This window comes from Siniperca chuatsi, linkage group LG4 (assembly GCF_020085105.1).
Source record: "Siniperca chuatsi isolate FFG_IHB_CAS linkage group LG4, ASM2008510v1, whole genome shotgun sequence".
Lineage (NCBI taxonomy): Eukaryota > Metazoa > Chordata > Actinopteri > Centrarchiformes > Sinipercidae > Siniperca > Siniperca chuatsi.
In genome coordinates this window covers 5,441,828-5,462,292 of record NC_058045.1, presented here as the reverse complement: position 1 = coordinate 5,462,292, position 20,465 = coordinate 5,441,828, and the positions used below count along the sequence as shown (strand labels likewise).

At 40.1% G+C, this 20,465-nt stretch overlaps 1 protein-coding gene and 1 long non-coding RNA gene across 3 annotated transcripts in view; one reads left to right on the top strand and one right to left on the bottom strand.

Annotated features, from left to right (window-relative positions):
- The window catches only part of syt12 (synaptotagmin XII), a 30,946-nt gene that overhangs the window by 7,187 nt on the left and 3,294 nt on the right, over positions 1 to 20,465 (bottom strand). For both annotated transcript variants that reach the window (XM_044194119.1, XM_044194120.1), the window contains exons 2-4: positions 8,044 to 8,104; positions 6,626 to 6,819; positions 4,514 to 4,918 (exon numbers count right to left, since the gene is read on the bottom strand). In XM_044194119.1, coding sequence (XP_044050054.1) covers positions 4,514 to 4,918; positions 6,626 to 6,819; positions 8,044 to 8,089 — 645 coding nt within the window. In that variant the 5' untranslated portion in view covers positions 8,090 to 8,104. The remainder of the gene's footprint in view (positions 1 to 4,513; positions 4,919 to 6,625; positions 6,820 to 8,043; positions 8,105 to 20,465) is intronic.
- LOC122875228 lies at positions 6,648 to 19,376 on the top strand. The gene is made up of 3 exons (XR_006377773.1): positions 6,648 to 6,781; positions 14,996 to 15,224; positions 17,976 to 19,376. It is a non-coding gene; the product is annotated as an uncharacterized LOC122875228 (long non-coding RNA).

The following is a 20,465-nucleotide window of genomic DNA, read 5'->3' as shown; positions in this document are numbered from 1 at the left end:
TCATATCACCCTGGAAAAAAAACACGAGCAAAATCATCTGCACGGCATGAAAACAACATTTTTTGGCGTGTGAGCAGAGCACACCATGACTACTTTACATCAAAGTGAGAGACTCAGCTGCCACAGCCAAGTGACCAGCATTTGCCTAGTGGCTAATGCTGATTTCAGGCGTGTGCTGAAACGAGGGTTTACATAGCGGTCGGTAAGTTACCAGGCAACCAGTAAATGTGCAGACGAGAGTGGATTTATTAATAGCACCTTTTCAAACCAGTGTTTGTTCTTAAAGTGTGAAAAACAGTGTGGAATATTTCTGCTAAATATACCAGAAATAAACACTGTTGCTTTCATACAAACAGTGAAACAGAATAAAACAATGTAAGCATGTGCTGTGCAAGGTCAGCAGGAGTTGTTTTTGATCAATCGTAAAACAACAACTCGCTGTACAATAAAAGAATTGTGAACTCAGAGCACGGGGTCTGCAAATCAGCCTGTGAGCCCAGCCTTGGATTGTGCCTCATATCAAACAGCTGAATAGCATCATAATCATACATCCAACACCTACAGAATCCAGACAAGGCCCTGCTGCTGCTATTGCTGCTGTGTGAATATCTACATAAGATAAGCATCCAAAGCAGTCAGTATCTCTCTGCCAGCCCAACACACAGACCTGCACTCCAGCCACAATATGAGACTGCCTCTCTGCATTGTTAGGCTTATTGCTTGGGGGATAACAATGGCAATGTGTGTGAAGAAAATGAGGCAATAAAAACTCGGAGAGAGGCAGGTGTGTGGATATGGTAAGACCACTGGAAAGGCTGCTTTCTGTTTTTATGGCTAAACTGTGGAACATCCTCCCCTTGGATCTCAGGACAGCACACTCCCTTGGTATTTTTATAAATGAATTAAAGACCTATCTTTTTAACTTTGGGTTGGCGTTGCTGGTATCATTTATCAAACTGTTTATTTATTTTCTTTCTTCTTTCTATTGCCTTTGTTGTTTATCACCGATATGATGTGTCTTGTGAAACACTTTGGCCTGCATCTTTGCATGAGATATGCTATACAAATAAAGTTTGTATTATTATTGTTATTGACAATTACGCCCAATTACCAGGGAAGCCAGCTCACTAAATATTTTTTTTAAAGCAAGCTAAAAACTTCTCTCTTCACTTTCAGCCTTTAATAAGCTGTGACTTTCCTGATACAAGCTGGAAACTCTGCACTAAAAGCAGTGCAGCAGTTCATTGCACTGCTGCACTACTTTTAAAATGCTGTATTTTATGTGATTTTATGCATTCTATGTATTTTTTATCTTTATTTAAATTTTATTATTACTATTATTATCAAGAGGGCCTTATTTTCCAATAATTAAGACATTCCATAACTGTTTTTATGTTCATTCTATGTCTTTCATGTGAAACACTCGATGCATGTAATTTTCTTTGTTGTAAAGCACTTTGAGCTGCATTTCTTGTATGAAAGGTGCTATACAAATAAAGTTTATTATTATTATTACGTGTGTGTGTGTGAGCTACAGTAGACAGAGAAAGGGAGAATGACAGAAGAGTGGCATACACATTATTACAGGCAAAACAAAAGCAAGAAGCAGTGACAGCAAATACATGGGGAGAAAGAGATGAGGGGAGAATGGGATGAAAGAGGGAGTGACGGACAGGTGATGGGCAAAACAAAAACTGTGACAACAAAGAAATGCTGGAGACGAAAACGAGCAAGAGAAAAGCACAGAGATAACAGAGAGGGAGAGAGAAGCTGTCTTGACCATCAGGGCGAGTGGAGCTGATGTCAGCATTTCCTTTGGTCTTCACCACTCCTCGATATTAAAGAGGGAGCCACTAAAGCCGCTGCATCAGTGGCTGCTTTCATTATTATTACACCCAGCCTGAACGCACTAATACAACAAAACAACATGCTCAAGTAAGGGAAGCCCTGGTGAGTCTGTGTGTCGTCGCTGTCAGCCTGCACAAACCACAGTCACACGATGCCGATGACTCACAGCCAGGCAGGAACTAGTGATTTTTCTGGCAACGTCTCGCTAAGAGCAGAAGGCGAGTGGCAGGTGTAGCAGATGGAGGAATGTAGCCCTGTTCTCTTCCTCACTTCACGTTAGATTCAAGCTTTTTATGTAATTGTTTTAGTGGAGAATTCCAAGACAAAGTAACAATCAAGACAAGCACATTTCTGCAAGGAAAAAAAACACATACATGCGTGGTAAAAATAGCAATATCATGGTAAAAATCATGAGACACAAAGGCCAAAATTTGACTTACTATCTCATTTTTAAGATTATGATAGTAAATCACAATTATGAGATAAAATATGGTAAATAATAAGTAATAAAAAATAATTACTTTATTCATGTAGCATTTTTCAGAAGCAAGTTCATAGTGCAACAGATTTACTGTGCAATAAAATACAAATAATTAAGACTTTAAAAGAGAGCACTTTAATAGCTGAAATGGAAAGAACAAATGCATTAAAAGCACAGAATAAAAAAACTCATTAGGAAAATGCAATTCAAAAATAACGTGTTGATAGGAGAGATTTAAATAAAGCTAAGTCAGTTACCGTGGGAATTTTGCTTTTAATCATTTTTATCGTTTATCTTTTTTCTCTTTTTCTAGTAAAAATAGGCTTCCATACATACATACATGAATCCTATATCACAATATATCAAATTTTATATCATGATATAAATCATGATAAAGTAGACTGTAGTAGTAGTAGTAGTAGACAGACAGAAATATATGTTTTTGACTTATCCGGAAAATTAAATACCAGAAGAATCTATGTACTTCATCATATTGTCTTGCTCATTGATTTGCAGAGATATTAACAGGAAAGCATGGAAAAAAGTGGTGGTTTATACTGTCTCGGTATATATTGTCATATCACTAAACCCTATTATCTAATCTCCACTCCCCTTTATTATATTGTGACTTGCAGCATCATCATCAACTTTTAAACTGAGTGAACTAAAAATTAATCACTTCTCATTGTAAGGATTGTTACAAATCTCAACATAAAAAATACATAATGCCACATAGCATCATCATTATAACCTAAATTGGAGGTAAATACACGTTACAGGTTACATTTCAAAGTGACTGAACTGAAAGTCAATCACATCTTCTCCTGATGAAGGTGAAGAATGTGAAATCTACCTTCTTGACTACATCCAGCTCCCAGAGGGCTCGCCACTCAAGTAAATGAAATAGACTCGTTCCGTCAGACAGGAAAGGATTGGCTTGTCAAACTGCAGGATCAAGCCTCTCACCCCGTGGGACCAATCACTGTGTATGTCTAAAATTCAGCCACGGCTAAAATCTTCAACACAGTTCAAGCGAGCCAAAGTTGCCCCCTGAGCGAGAAAGCTTCAGACGCTACAGCCTCACTGCTCTCCCACAACGTCAGGAGCGTCATTTATCTTCAGTCCTTTGCCCAAGTTCAGTCGACACAGCTTAACTGCTAATTACCCATCTGAGAAGCTGTTTCTTTCATTTTCTTTCCCTCAGTCCTGAATCTCTGCTCCATTATAGTATAGTCATGTTTGTACATGCATTCACAGTTACAAACACACACTATAGTGCTGAAGTGAGGATTTGCTGTTTTTCTCACTTTTTTATCACTGTGAATTTAAAACATTTGAGTTTTGGACTGTTGGTGTGACAAAACAATAAACCTGGCCTTGTAATGGCCATTTTTAAGAATGACAGTGGCAATGTCAGTCTGTCGGTCTGCCCACCACTTTGGTCCAGACTGAAATATCTCAACTATTAGATGGATTGCCATGAAATTTGGTACAGATATCCACCATGATATATTTTGTGTAAAACATTACCACACCTTATAAAACATTTACAAAGCTGATTATTTGAACCTCTTTGAAGCCTGCTTTTTTTTTTTTTTTACAACAATGTTAACTTGCTATAGCTCTTCTTCGCTGCCTTTTTCCTGCCTTTCTTGGTGCATTGCCACCACCTGTACATTAGTGAAACAGTGTGACACCATTGGCAGGAATGTGTATTGCGTTACTTACATGCGCGCGCGTGTGTGTCCTTGTGCACATGTATGAGACAAGTAAATTGGGAACCCACTCGTAAAAACATTGCACAATCGCGCTACTGGTGATCAAAAACACCACAGGTTACATTTAAGTGATTCATTCCCTAAACTCTGCATAACTAACCTCTCACCCTAACCCACTAATCACTTCACCATTCACAGACAGTCTAACAGGTGCAACCCAAACAAGTCCAATCTAAACTTGAAACAAGTCCTGGGTGAAAAACATCATGTCATGATCAGACCATAAGATGTGGTTGAGAGTTCCAGAAAAGGCTAGTGAGTTACAATTTTACTATTTCCAAGGTCAAGTTTTCACATTAAAGTCCAAGTCCTGTAGCTCCACATGCTGAGGAGAACTACATCTTGTCACTTCAGTGGTTTTTCATTTCTATCTTATTTCTTAAGCACAAAAAGACAACTTCCTTACCCTTGTGACTCCCACGTTGAGCTCCTCTGGCCCAAGGGAGACTCTGATGAAGCAGCCGGGGAAGTCTCCCTCCTCCCTCTCCAGCAGGTCTTTGCCCTGGTGCAGACTGATATGGAGCATTCCCGTCCCCTGGCCCGCGTGTCTGGACGGCTCAAACTCGAGCGTCACCTCCAGCTGGCCGACCGTGAAGTCATGGCCAAAGTTGTTGGCGATGGAGGAGATGGAGCTGAGTGAATCGGTGGAGATGGATCGGTTAAGCTGGGCCATGCCGGTCGGGTCCAGCTCCCTGCTCATCAGTTCCAGGTGGCCCAGGTCCCTGAAGCCGTCCGGGGTGTCACCGAGGGCCAGGCTGGGTTTACGGCTGGAGGTGGTGGAAGTCCGCCGGTGGTTGTTGGCAGCCACTCGCTTCAGAGAGGAGTTAAGTAAAGGGATCAAGAACATTTTAAAGACCGCTTTAAAATGGTCCGCTTATGAAAAGACAGTCTCTCTTCTTTAAGAACGGAGTGGACGTGGGATCCCAATATATTACCAATGTGTCATGTCGAAGGTAAATTAAAGTTCAGAACTACTGTAAATCTGCTCATTATAGTGTTTAGACCCAAAACGTGACTGTTATTGAGGGTGTCCTCTCATGTAGCAGTCTAACGTTAGCCCTATTATGAGACACTTAGCTGAGGTACTTGTGGCTAGCTAGCCATGTAGCCAGCTGCGTTGAGCTTAACAGCTACGGTACTCACGTTAATATAACAACCTGAAAATACTGACTCATGTCATACAGTCGTCCTTTCTCTGGATGTTATTAATATTATCAATAGCACCTTTAAACCTACAATAACTTAATTTAGTTTGGCCACTTAAGGGGAAGCAGAAATAAGTTGTGAACACAACATTGACATATCATCACCTTTTAAGTTGATGATGAACTTGTTAGCAAATAGTTGCTTATTTACACATCCAGCAGATACAGAGCAACGTTATCATTCATTTGGAGTCGTGCTTGTGTCCACCTGATGAAAATAAGTCCAATATTCACTCTCTTTTAGCTCTGTTTTTGGTCTCTACCAACTCCTGACAGAAATATCTGGCTCTTTAGCTGCTAAATGCTCCACTATGTTCACCAGCTAGTCGCTAACTGTGTCTGTCTGCTGTTTGGTGCTGAGCAGGTAGTGTACAGTCGGTTTTTAGAACTTTTTGGCTGAAAACACCGCTATGAGAGCGGTGAGAGTGAACACAACAGTATTGGGCTGAACAGCTAAACAGTGAGCTGAAACTTGCTAGAGCGCTCCATAAAGCCGAGGGGAGCTGCAGATTCTGGTGATAATTGTCTGTAGGTTCATCACTACGAGCGAACCCGTTTCACATAGTCATATTGTTTTCACATTGTCAGTTCATACACTGTTATTATAAAAAAACATTGATTATAGTCACTTTAACTTAACTCAGTTCAGCTCAACTTCCTTCTTGTTTTGACCATTATTCCTGTCATTATCAATACAATTGTACTCAGCAAAGTAACAGCTGAGATCTGGAAACAGGGCAACATTGCTAACAAGAAGTCCAATTGGGCAAGAAACATGAGCAGTGAGAAGATCAGGTTAGTAAAACTTATTTGGAAGCGAAAACTAAGGTGATCGATTAAATTATTACCCAAATTGTCCTGCTTGTGTTTCTTGCGCCGTCAAACTTTGTTGTTGTAATGTCGCTGTGTTCCCAGATCTCAGACATGACTTTGGTTAGTACTTGTTATCATAACCAATGGCCACAATTAAGAGCCAAATTATAATAAACCAGAATTATCTTCTACGATAGAGACATTTAGTCATGTGTCATTGAAGCCCAAGACTCTTAGGGTTAAAGTGAAAGCTGACCAGTGAATTAACAAAAAACCTTCAGCCACAGGAAACTTTTCTTTGAAATCAGCTGCTGCAGTCTTCAGTTGGAAAGAAAACCTGCAGACTCTCGACCCTCCGTGCCACATGATTGCTTATCACTTGCTCCAAACGAAGATTGATTGCTGATTTTGAACTTCAATTTCACAAAACCTCTTAGAGATATATATTTTGTGCACAGTACTGATATTTTACATTTCAGTTGCATGAAATGAAAATGTACCTTTTGTCTGACTTCTGAGAAGGAGGTTCCATATTTTTCTTGCAGATATCGATAGTCAAAGTTGGGGAAGGGGGACGGTGCGGGGAAGGTTCCAGATTTCCACAACTTCCAGATGTTGAGCCCGGCCACGCACAGCAGCACGAAGAAGCCCACCAGGTAGATCCCCTCCTCCCAGCCAGGCGGGTTACGCACCACTGAAACAGACACAAATCAAGTGCTTAAACTTCCACTTTATCAATGGTAGCATAAAGTTTGGCTTCATAACAGTGTGCACTGTTTGGGTAAACAGACTAAGGGTTAGTCTGTTTGACCCTAGGTCACTAAACTGGACATTGAGCATTACATCTCTTCCATAATTAATAATAATTGTGCAATATTCTGTGTTCTACTTACGTACAATATTAGTTTTCCCTTGTTAGTTTTTCTTATTTATTGCTACTGATACTATATACCTCAATTACTCTTCGACAGTACATGCACCCCCGCTTATTAATATTATTTATTACATAAGGAGTTACATTGTATTAGACTGTACTTTCATCATCAACCAGTAAACCCACTTGGTACTTGACACTTAGTTTATCTTATACTTATACCGACATGATACTTAATTTATTTCTGACCTGTTTTATAGTGTTTATAGTGTATCACATCGTTTTCTAGTACTTTCTCCTGTGTGCACTGACGTAAAGACGAGCTACTGTAACAAAGAGTTTCCCTACGGGGATCAATAAAGTATTTCTGATTCTGATTCTGAAAATACAGGACAGAGAGTTTATTAAGGCTTTTTATTTTTAACAAGCTCACAATCACTGAGCACAGTCAGCCACTGTTTCAGGCCTTGTCATTTAGCACTGAGCATTGAGATGACTTTGGGAGACTTCGGGATGCATCAAGTTTTATGTAAATCAGATAATAGTTTGGGACAAAATGTGACAGACAAATTGAAATGCCACTCTGAATTAAACGTCAGAGCATCTCATGTTGCATTTTAGAGAGAGATTATGAGCCTGTGCCGAGCTGGCTTTCTCGAGATGAATTGCATCTGTGGGAGGACTGTGAAAGCTTTATCTCTACTTTTTAACACAAGAGATAAGCCAATTATAGGGCAAGTTAAAATGTTTTGTACCATCGACGTCCTTCAGATGGAGATAAGGCCCGAGGTGTTGTAAAGCTTGTGTATAAATGTGTCAAATAGACCTGAGAACAGACACACAAATACACACCACTGAATAAAAACCGATACACAGCCTCATCACTCATAGTCTGATACACATACTCACATACATTTACAACAGTGTGGATAAAATCACACCTGTCAAACATTAATCCACACAAGGATACACATGCAGATAAAAAAAAAAATCAGTAAAGGAATATGCAGGAACTGTCTGTGACATCCAGTGTTGTCCACTCACCACTCAGATGGTAGCCTGATATATCCCCACTTTGAGCCGAGGACATGGTGCTGCAGCCAGCCTGAAAAAAAAACATCCAAACAACAATCTGTTCAAGTGGCTTTTTATGTCAGAGACCATAACAGAGTAAAGTCAGTCTGTTGTCAGACTTGGTCTCAGAGCAAACTACACAAAGAAAAATCACAGATTGATTCAAAATAGCAATTAGATTCATCATTCAGAATAAAATTTGGGTTATTTGGCTAAAATATATTGAATATGCAGTGGAAGGAACTATTAATTCTGTTTTAGAGTATAATTAAATAACATTTTCATAATTAGTACCAGTAAGAAAATTATGCATGCATAACAAGAGATGCCAGGGCTCTTGGTACATTTTTACATTTTTGCCCTGGGCCCCTTGCACCAACCAGCTAAAGACTCCACCCACTGATAAGCACTCCTTCAAGTAGAGGGGGAAAACCCATCAGTGAGATCACCTGCTGAGGTGATCAATTCAAATCAAAACCTGCAAACTTTCGGCTCAAACCAAATCTGGCGCTCCCATCTGCAGGACGGCATTGTTTGTCAGTGCCTTACAAAACCGGTACAAGTGACTACTGCAAATATAGCATTTTTGACCTGTCACTACTATGGTTACAGTTTGGTTAGGTTTAGGCAATTAAAACTACTTGGTTAAGGTTAAGGAAAGATTAAGGTTTAAATAACAATAATAATAACTTTACATGTACAGCAGCTTTCATACATAAAATGCAGCTCAAAGTGCTTTCCAATAAAAAGGCAGAGAGATAAAAGTAGTAAAATTGACAGTGGGAAGAGATACAAACGTACTACGTTAAGTAAATGCCTGCCTGAATAAGTACGTCTTCAGTTGTATTTTAAAAATGCCAATAGAGCTTGCATATCTAATGTAACTTGGCAGGGTGTCCCACAGTCTTGGAGCGTAGTAGCTAAAAGCAGTTTCCCTGCTCGTTTTGTGGGTTACTTTAGGAACAGTTAAAATACCAGCATCAGAGGACCTAAGAGCTCTTGTTGGTTGATACAAAGTTAAAAAGTCTGAAATGTAAGAAGGTGCTATATCATTAAGAGCTTTGTATGTGAGTAAAAGAACCTTAAAATAAATTCTGAAGAAATGGGGAGCCAGTGCAGGGTAGCTAAACCAGGAGTGATGTGCTCTCTTTTCCTAGTCTTTGATAATATCTGGCAGCAGAGTTCTGAATTAGCTGTTTCCCAACAGCTTCCCAATCAACTTTTTTGGTGGTGAAGAGTGCATTATAATAATCCAATAATCTCTCGCTTAAATTTAAAGTTTTAAACAATACTCCATCGACTCGCTATGGACAGTTTAAAAAAAGGATCAAAATCGATGCAGCAGAACCAGAGATATCATCTTTTGTATTCAACGCTTACATTACCCACAATGCAACTCACCTATGAACAGTTCAGTCAGAGATTCAGGTGTGTTATGCTATAGTGGCTAATGTAGCCTCGAGCCGCTAGCCTCAAGCAGAGTTGAGGAGCGGGCTACACAGGTTTGTTAACCTCACGTCGTTCTAACCCCACACCTCCAGATTTTTATCTTTTTCAACCTTGGAACCTTCAGCCTTAACCGATGCTGACTCAAGTGACATCAACCCTTAGAGGTTTTGTGGTTGTATGGCGACATCACACTACATCCGCATTTGGTTCAGAGACAACAGTCATTCGTAAGACCACAAGCGGTTGCATGTCAGGAAAACCTAAACTTAGGTTGTTTTAAGTGTTTGAATAAATGACTAATGCTGTCGATTTTCCAATGAGAACACTTTCTCATCTGGCCATGTTTACTATAATTCCTGTTGAAGGGGAAAAACTGAGCGGAGGTCATACTCTAAACAAACAATAAAAGAAATCGCTAAAATCTAAAATAATGAAACAGAATGTTGTGTTGCAGACACAGTTTGTTTGAAATTTGGTTTTAGCTGCATGAGTATGTACAGTAATTTGACTGAAACTGCAAGGACCGTGAAACACAAAACTGTGGATTTTAGGGCCCTTCGTAGTCTGGGGCCCTGGGGGCTATGGTCTTCCTTGCACTGTTGGAAATTCAACAAGTTAACACCTGACTACTGATTTGTACTGGTCTGTGCTCTGTTTACAGTAACAGAGCACAGATGAAATTTACTGTACATTTTCTAATGACAAACAGTAAATGTATTTAGTTCCCCAACCCTGCTTACGGTACAAGACTTCTTGGTGAACTCACTGATTGTGCATTCACTGTAGGAAAATGAAGCAATTAGGTTTGTTTAGTTTACAATAAGAAGTCAATTCAGTTTTCATGGTTCTTTCTTAAAAATAGCTGCAAGGACTGTTTTTCATAAGACAAAAGAGAACAATATTTTCCTGCACCCCTTTCTTCCTCCGCAAACTGCAGAAAAAGAAAAAAAAAGTGAGGGGCGCTGGCGTGTGACTCATTCCTCCCCCCAACCTCCCCTCCTCCTCCTCCTCCTCCTCCTCCCCCGCTTGTTGGAATCTCCCCATATCTCAGCGGCTCGGAGGAAAGGGAGCATTACACTAATGATATAGAAAAAGGCTGGAGGGGGGTTAGGGGGTGTGTTGACTCAATTCTGCCGAGCGCTTTGCAGACCACAGCCATGCAGGCCAATTAAAGTGGCTGACGCAGTGCAGGGCCCACTGACAGCTGCTGATATGCCATTAGCAAAGCATAGGGAATCTCTGACAGAGAGGAAAGCACTGAGCGCGCACAACCCCCCCCCAACTGAGCCCAGCATCGCTCAGATCAGCACGGAGTGTAGAGGAGGTCCAGAGGAAGCTTAAGGAAGAAGAGGAGAAAAAGGAAGGATGATCAAGGTGGGGAGGGAAAGAACAAGAGAGAGGGGAAAACAATGTTTCAGAGAGATTTAGTAAATAACAATGAGGCAGCGTGGGCGCTCTGGTGCCACAGTGGGGTTCAGGCGGCAGCATACTAACAATAAAGTCCAACTTGCCTGAAATAGAAATACACTTGCGAACAAGGAGGCACACACTCACTGCAGCTTTGTAAAGTCTGTTAATTTGAGTTCAGTGCCAGCGGATTTGAGGAATCGGAAGTCATTTGATCAGTCAAAAGGTGCAATTATCCTATAATATAGTTCCCAATTTGTTGTCTGACATACCCCACAGCCCTGTCACATGCACTCAAGTATCACTTCATCGACGCCAGCCGTTAACTTCCCAATGTGTTTATTTAAACTGATTTTAAAATTAATGTTATTTAACACTAATGATCATGCAAAAGTCTATCATTGGTGGTAGTTGGTTGGTTATTGTGAGAACTGATTTAATTAAGATCAGCCTGACACCGATTTGTAATCCTATTTCTATGTTTATTTTCCTCCTACAGACAAATACACTCAGTTGCCTGTTTTATTAGATACACCTAAAACAAACTACAGCCTCCAAAATGATCATGCAGTTGAATCAACACCTCTGTAAAACAAAAACTGAACATTTCAACAGCAACTTCATGAAATTAGGATTTATTGCAGGGCTGCTATATTAAACTGCATTAGTTTTAGCTTGGTGTACCAAGTGTTGGTGGATATACATATATTTTTTACTGAATCATAATTTCTATGTTTTCAAAATAAGGTACAGTCTTTCCCTGTGCCCCTGGCAACCGCCAAAATACTTCCTGGCGTACAAGTGCCACTGGCTGGGAATCACTATTCTAACAAACTCAGAAAACCAAATCTTGAAACGATCTTGAAGTTTTGACCACAAGATAAGAGCACAAAGGTAGAAGCAAAGGCAGAATCTGAAGGATGAAGAACTTGCAAAGGAAATGGATATGCTTTTCTGCAATACAACACAAACACAACCACAACTGCAATTGTTCACAAAAAGGCTTAGAATTACAATTCTGCAGATCTACACAGAGAAGGTAGCATTATGGGTAACTATAGAGCGCGGAGGCTAACAGAGGAGCCAATGCACACAACTCCCAAATCTCAACAATGCGTTGTGCGGCCCTGCATGTCAAATAAGCTGACTGGTTGGTCCAACGTCCTGTCTGGAGGTGGGTTTGAAATGGAAAATAAAAAAAAAACAATTCAAGCCCACACAAATATGAAAGAAAACATGCACGCAAGTGACACCCGTGCTTATTCGTTTATGTGCAAACCAGAGAAGTGTTTTCCAGCCTTAAGGTGGATCCCCTGCACACGGCATTGACAGAGAAGAATATAATGAAGCTTGTGAATTTTGCTGCTTGTTATCCCCTCTCTTTCCCATTTTCCCCGTCACCATCTGCCACGTAAAATCTAAGCAGAAGTGTCTCAGATCATGTAATAAGGAAGATGGTATGAGGAGGCTAAAAATTGTCTGTAATAAACTGAGACTGGGAGAAAAAGGAAAACAGACAAGGAGATGCCAACATTAAGGGGAAAAAAACAATGATGTGGACCAGGCTGACTCTTCATACACTACAGTCCACTTTTTTCACATTTTTTCCAACTGCAATGATTAAGCTGAATGTCAAGCCCATAGAACTGGAGCAAGACATACACTGGTCTCAACCTAAACCATGATGTGTTATTTCAATGATATCAACAGGTATCAGATATGTCAGTGATATAGACTACATCCATTTTCTCCTTTAGATTTGAGACTTGTCAGCTCATCAACACATGGCTGTGAAGGTGAAAATCTGCATAAAAGCTTTTTCACTGTTGTGTCATCTTCGTGCCCACATGATCTCGACTCTCTCACTTCTTTAGCTTTATCTCACCGTTGCTGCAGGGATCCTGTGCCTGATAACATTGCTCATGCTGTGTTCCTCCAGTGCACACAGAGAGCAGTTGCGTAGAGGACGTTTTAATTACCAAGATATGCATGAAATGAACATCTTGTCACAATGTCAGCTTGCAAAACAGGCTGTGATGAGCGTTAAGTGGCATGTGAATAACCTAATGGAACAGAGCTTGTGAAATTTGTGAAATACAATTTTCCAGAACAGTAATGGAGCTGTCAAAGGAAAAGTCAGAGTTAACAATCATGCATGCTTATCAACACTGAAATGCCTAAACACAAATATTTTTCTTCAGGCATTGTGGGCTGCAAAGTCAGGCTAATATCTCAGACTAGTTGCTGGGAAAACTTTGAAAACTGGCTGGCTGACTTCCTGGCAACATTTTCCTCCAGGCACCGAGGAATCAGTCCAGACTGGGTCCTGACTGTGTGTGAGGTTTATTCCAGATGTTTGGATCTGGATGTTCGTCCTCCAGGAGATTCAGCCTCTCCTCTTGTCTCTCTCTCTCGCTCCTCTTCCAGGTCTCTGTCTCCATGGTGGAGAGGAGGTTGTATGGTTCAGGTCCTAAATGTTTGGCGACACCTGAGGTTGCTCAGGGATCCATTCTTCATATATGTTACAATCTATCTATAATTTTGTCATCATGATTTTCCATGCTATAATGTTATTCAATTCAATTCAATTTTATTTATATAGCGCCAATTCATAACAGAAGTTATCTCATTGCACTTTTCCTATAGAGCAGGTCTAGACCGTAATATTATTTACAGAGACCCATAATCCCACCATGAGCAATCATTTGGCGACAGTGGCAAGGAAAAACGAGGCAGAAACCTCGGGCAGAACCAGACTCAATGGTGTGCGGCCATCTGCCGCTGCCGTGTTGTTATGTTGCTCTATTCTGTACACACGACATCTATTGCATGTCTCTCCGTCCTGGGAGAGGGATCCCTCCTCTGTTGCTCTTCCTTAGGTTTCTTCCATTTTTTCCCCGTTAAAGGGTTTTTTGGGGGGAGTTTTTCCTCATTCGAATCGAGGGCCTAAAGACAGGGGGCGTCGTATGCTGGACAGATTGTAAAGGCCCCTGAGGCAAATTTGTGATTAGTGCTATTGGGCTAAATAAATAAAAATTGACTTGACTTGATATGTGTGTGTGTGTGTGTGTGTGTGTGTGTGTGTGTGTGTGTGTGTGTTCAGACACTTCAGCTATGTCGTCTCCCCAAAACACCTGCAGAGATTTTAGATTATGTATGTGTGTGTGAGAGAGAGTCTGATGGATATATCAGACCTACTCCATCAGTATTGGCCATTTTAATAGAACAGAATATCAGCTTTCTGTAGAGGATGCTGAAACATGAGATAAAACAACTCATGCATTCAGTTGGCAGATGGAGACTTGCTTTGAAACAGTTTTCTTTCCTTTGTTTTGAACCTTGTTAGCCAATAAGCCTATAAGCTTACAGGTGGTACAAAATCTTTTCACTGTGCTGTACTCAAACATTCTGCTTTATTGAAAAATCTTTTACAAAGACCGAGATTCATTAAAAGAGTGTGCCCTCCACCTCTTAATCACATACAGTCTTTGCAATTCTGATCAGTAATAGGATAGCAAAACATGAGTAAAAATGCCTGATTTAAACACCTCAATAGGAACAACTTTCATATATAATAGAATTTCATTGTTTTTAAACGGGTGGTTTCAACCCTTTATACACATAAAAACTTTACATATAAACCCTCTCTTCATTTACTGTCTATTTTTGTACCTTATGACCTCTACAGCTGAGTGAAAGATGCTCCCCTTACAAGACGAGACACACCACCTGATCTCTTTTAACTGGTATAACACTATGAGCTCGCCTTTTTCTCATGCTAAAGCTTTTTTTAAGTCTACCAGTGCTGGTGTGTTGGATTTGGTGATTTCTTAGTGGTTCTTTAACTTCAGAAGCAAAAATAGCCCGTAATCCCTCGTGCTTGCAGATCTTCCAACAGCCTTCAGTCACACAAAAGAAAGTTATGGCATTGGTGCTGTAAATATTAATGCAGTTGTCACATTCACTTTTTCTGAACTGAATTCATGGGGTGTTTTTATGTTATGTGTTGCACGTATCTGAGTGTAAAAAGCTTTGTTTCTGTGGTTTCTCTTCGGGTCTGGTGCAGGGTCGCCAACAAAAACTAACGTGACAAGGGAGGAAACAGAGACTACCAGCAGCCTCCTCTGTGTCTCCAGCTGAAGCAGCTCAGACACAAACAGCAAACCCACTTGCTCAGAGGGCAGCAGATTCGCCACACTGGATGTAAATAGGCCATAACTGCTGCTGTTTTCTGCTAACAGCCAGGAAGAAAGAAAACAAGAAATTCCCTCTATTGGAGCTGCATGTTAAAACAGGTCTGATCAATAAGAACAGTCACACTGATTTATGTCCACACACAAACAGAAATAAAGAGGAGAAAACAGAAAGAAGGAGAGGAGAGGTTAGATAAGAAGAGAAGCAAGAGAAGGATGAGATGATAGAAGTGATGGAAGAAAATAAAGAAGAGATGAGTGTCTGTGTTGAAAAAGAAATAAGAAACAGACAGCAGCTAGGAAGAGAAGAAGAAGGGTGGAGGGATCACAGGCCTGTCAGCTGCTGTCCTCTGACTCTTTCTCGCTCGCTCTCCCAACAACTGATGAATCAACTTTGCTTTTAATCTCCCCCAATGACTCATAATCAAATTAACTGCCTTGCTGCCGCGCTCAGTGAAACGGCCAGATATAACACTGCACAGCAATCTGTGTACAGGCAGCAAGGCAATTTGTCCGTCTCTCTCACTCTCTCTCTGTCCTAGCTCCTCACATATCTGCCTGTTTCAATGCCAGATACACTTTAACTTTCTGGTTTAGATAGCTCATTTGGTGCATGGTTAAGTAAAAGTAGCATAACACTGGCTGGAGCTGACTTTTAAATGTCAGCGGCGGTACCAGCTGAGGCTGGAAGAACTTGCAAGCTGCAGACAATCAGCTCAATCACTCAGAGTTAAAACAACAAACCCTGAACTCAAACTTTCTTTGGCAAGGGTACTTCACTTCTAAAGGCTGCTAAATCTGTGGCAAATGTACCAAAACCATAAAAGTGATGGTGACGTCTCTGCAAAGGATGTCTAAACAAGACTGAGAGTCTACAGCCAGGCTAGCAGCTCTGTGAGGCTGTACTTGGGCACAGTAGTGCTTTGAGGTAAATGCTAACATCAGCATGCTAACATGCACACAATGACAATGCTAACGGGCTGATGTTTAGCATATTAGCATGCCAACATTTGCTAATTCGCAGTAAAGAGAAAGTAGAGCTGAGGCTGATGGGAATGTCATTAGTTTAGCAGATATTTGGCCAAAGTATTGGACAAATTAAAATGTTGAGCAGATGATGGCACTAAAGTAAAAGTTAAAGCATCACATTACAATTCATCCTAAAGGAGACATGAATGCATATATCAAATTTCATGGCAATCCATCCAATAGTTAGAGATATTTCAGTCTGGACCAGAGTGGTGGGCCGACTGAAAGACTGACATCATCATCCCTCGAAACCACAGCACTAAAGGGGCTAACGATAAAATGTTTACTTGAGCTAAGGAGGTTATGTTTTCAGTTGATCTGTCTGTCAGCAGGATTTCTTATGATTCATTTTCCATCAAATTTAGTGTACAGATCGGCCTTAGATTAACAAACAAAAGATCACATTTTGATGGTGATTAAGGATGACGACCAAACCATCTTTAATTTTCATTTTATGATCAGTTTCAATCTATCTTTTAGCCATAACTATGAAATTAACAGAGATAAAGACTTGACTCTAATATCTGGAAAAAAAAAACACACTTTATGGAATTAATGGAAAAGGCGCCTTTGAGTGTAACAGCAAGCAGAGAATTGTTTGCACTCTGCCTAGTTTGATTATTCAGTCGAGAGCTACTTAAACAACTCTAACAACTGAAATTTGATTTGTCTCCAGAAATCTGGAGGTTAAATATTTTCTTTCTGTCTTTGCCAGAGACAGAAAAGCTCTCTGTGCAGTTTGTGATGAGCTTATGAGAAAAAGCCTGCTGACTTCACTCACAAACCACACAAACCGCATTAAACAACATGTCGAAAAGGATAATATACAGAGGGAATAAAACTGTACAAACACAATCAAAACTAGACAAATGGAGACAGAACACTTGTTTGGTTGAATTAACTACAGAATCACATATTTTGTCTTCTTTTATCCTGATAAATGATGACAGAATATGTTATTTCCCAGAATCAGCTTGATCACGGTTTCACACACATGGATGCATCTCAATACAACCACAGTCTAACAGGGTAATTAAAGAAGTTGCTGAGTGTTTCCCATTTATTTCCACACCTGGATGGACGTTTTCCATGCCACTGATTTTTCATCACTTTTGTAATCGCGAAGCCTCAGTCTGGAGCCCTGATAACGCTGAAAAGCTAAATCATGTGTGATCATTGCCTCCCACCCCGCTAACTCATTATATCTACTACTTATTAGATTAACAACCTCACAATTAGGCTAATACAGGACAGGGAAAGCACTTAGTGCTGCAAAAACGTCTGTCAGACCCGACTTAATGTTTTGGGAAAAGGTTCATTCACTCTCAGTAATGTGAAAGTGGGTGGAAGCCTAAATTCTCCAAAGTGGGGAAGAGCAGTGATTTGAAGCCAAGCCAGAGCTTTATTGATAAGCTACTGAGTAACTGCAGTCAGATCCAAAGGTATTTGGACAGTAACACAGTTTTTATGCCCCCACTGCATCCTGGCTTCTTTTATATATTCAATCTTACTTTGAATAGTAAACCTGCAGACTTTCAGCTTTAAAGTCGAACTTAGACTTGAATTCTCCTCACCTTTTGTGTAAGGGGAGGCCCCTTTGTGCTGTTAAGTTTGTATAGAGTATGGGGGCGTGACGTAACGGCTGTTATCTGAAATTTCAGACGGCACTTAGAGGCTTTTGCATCTGAAGTCTTCATATTAAATAAATAAAAATAAATAATTACATTATAACATAATATGTAGTATTGTATAACATTACATATAGTATTTCCACTGTTGATTGCAATAATTTGCTTCAGTGTGGATACTTTTGTCTTCCCAAAGGTAAACCAGCATATGAGATGGACGAGTCTCATCCAGACCGGGCTCCAACCCCGCACCTGGGTCACTGTGAAGTCACAGCCACAGTGTCAGATCGGCATGGCCGCAGACAACGTAGACACCGTTTGAGAGAATCTGAGGGAGGAGGCCAAAGTGAACAAAACAACATGAATGAAGATGAGAGAGATGGAGTCCTAGAACATGCAGAAGCTGCAGAAGAAGAGGGATATGTGGATCAAGCAGAGGCAGGAGCTGTGGAAGAGGAGGAATATAGTGAACAGACAGAAACAGACAAACCAGCAGCTAAGAGACTTAGAGTAGAATGCCAGTTCTGTGAGCAAAGCAGTGCAGAACTAACCCGTGTTTTGCAGGAAAATAGGGAGCTGAGTTGAACAAGTTAAAAGATGGATGAAGAATTTTTCAGAGATAATACAGAGAAGGTACGATATTATACAGGACTTCCATGTTTTGCAATTTTGTTGTCAATGTTTGCTACAGTTAAGCCCTTCCTGCCAGTTTCAAAGAAGCTGTCACAATTTCAAATGGTTTTACTTGCACTCATTCGTCTAAGGCTCGATCTTCCAATCCAGCATCTTTCACACATATTTAATGTGTCACGTAGAACTCTTTCTGCTACCTTTGCCGACACCATCGATGTGCTGTATGCACGCCTATCTCCCTTGTTGTACTGGCCTGAGAGACGCTGTTTACAAGCCACACTGCCACATCAATTTTTGGAAGCTTTTGGAAAGCGTGTTGCGATTATTGTCGACTGTTTTGAAATACGTACAGAGAGGCCGTCAAATTTAATAATCCTTTTCCCACTACAAAGGTACACACACAATGAAATACTTGATCGGAATTACACCCCAATTTCGCCCTAATTTCATTTATTTCAAAAGGGATGGGGGGGACGAGCATCTGACAAGCACATAACTGAGAATTGTGGACTTCTTAACAAACTGTTGCCTGGCGATTTAGTGTTAGCGGACCGAGGCTTTGATATTAAAGACAGTGTGGGAATTATGTGCGCGGAAGTTAAAACTCCTGCATTCACTAAAAGCAGATGTCAACTCGATGCTAAGGATGTGGAAGACACACGTGCTATAGCACACCTTAGGATACACGTAGAAAGGGTAATAGGTAGCTTGCGCAATAAATACAAACTATTACATAACACAGTACCAATTAGTTTGTTGCTTCCCTGTAAGGATGAAGAATTTACCCTTCTTGATAAGATTGTTAATGTTTGCTGTATTCTAGTTAACATGTGTCCAAGTGTTGTTGTAAGGCCAGATGAAACCGAAAAATGTGCATGCTGAACGGTAAAAAGACCCTAGGAGAAATGTTTGTTTTCTATTTGGTGTGTGTGAGATTGAGATTGAACGTGTTTTTTTTTTTTTGGGGGGGTGTACCTGCCTTAGAATGAACATGGTATGCTATTTGTACATGAAATACTTCAGATGACAATTTGATAATTAAAAACTTATATTTTAATAAAAAAATCTCCTGCAAATTGCAATGTTTAGTTTCTTGTGCTTCTTGTGTTGAACTACTTTGAAACACTAAACTTCAAGTAACAAACTAATACTCTATTATAATACTATAATATTATAATACTCTTAAAGTGTAACACTTTAAAAAAAAAACCTCTTAACTGAATAGGCCTAAGGGCAATTCTTTCATAAACAACAGCCACTTCTTTACGGCTGCATGTCCTTTGAGTAATGTTTTGCCACAAGTTCTGGGACACTTTCTTGAAGAATTCTTGTGCTTTTTTTTTTAGACGAGGTTCCCAGAAATCCTGGTCTGGAAAGACCCGCACCACAGTGAAATCACTTTCAGTCCAAACAATAAGCATATAAGCACTCACACCACGGACTAAATATACAAAAATATCTGGAAATGTCAGAGGAGGTAAATCGTCGGGGTCTCGACTACATTCTCTTGCAAGCACCTCGTACGGATCCAGATTTCCGATCAATGCCATCTTTTCCAGGTACCGTTTTCTTGCGTCCGGTAGAAGTTTGTCTCTGTATAGTACATTTCATTCTTTTAATTGACTTTTCAACATATTTTTACAGATATGTTCATATTTTAATTCATATTTTAATTCTCGCCCGATGTGGCCTCACAATATGGCGCCGCCCTCTTGTTTACGTCCCAGAATGCACTGCGCAGTGACGTCGGTTGCCAAGCTCTAATAAGTGGAAGCACATACATATATATATATATATATATATATATATATATATATATATATATATATATATATATATATATATACACATTTTTATTTCAGTTTGACTTTCAGTTTAGTGTATTTTCATCCATATAAGATGAACAGCTAAAAACCTGCAACATGTTTTGGAAAATTAGAACAGGTCAAAGGAAAAGTTTGACATTTTGGGAAATGCACTTATTCGCGTTCTTGCTGAGAGTTAGATGAAAAGATTGATTTCACTCTCATGTCTGTATAATAAATATGTAGCT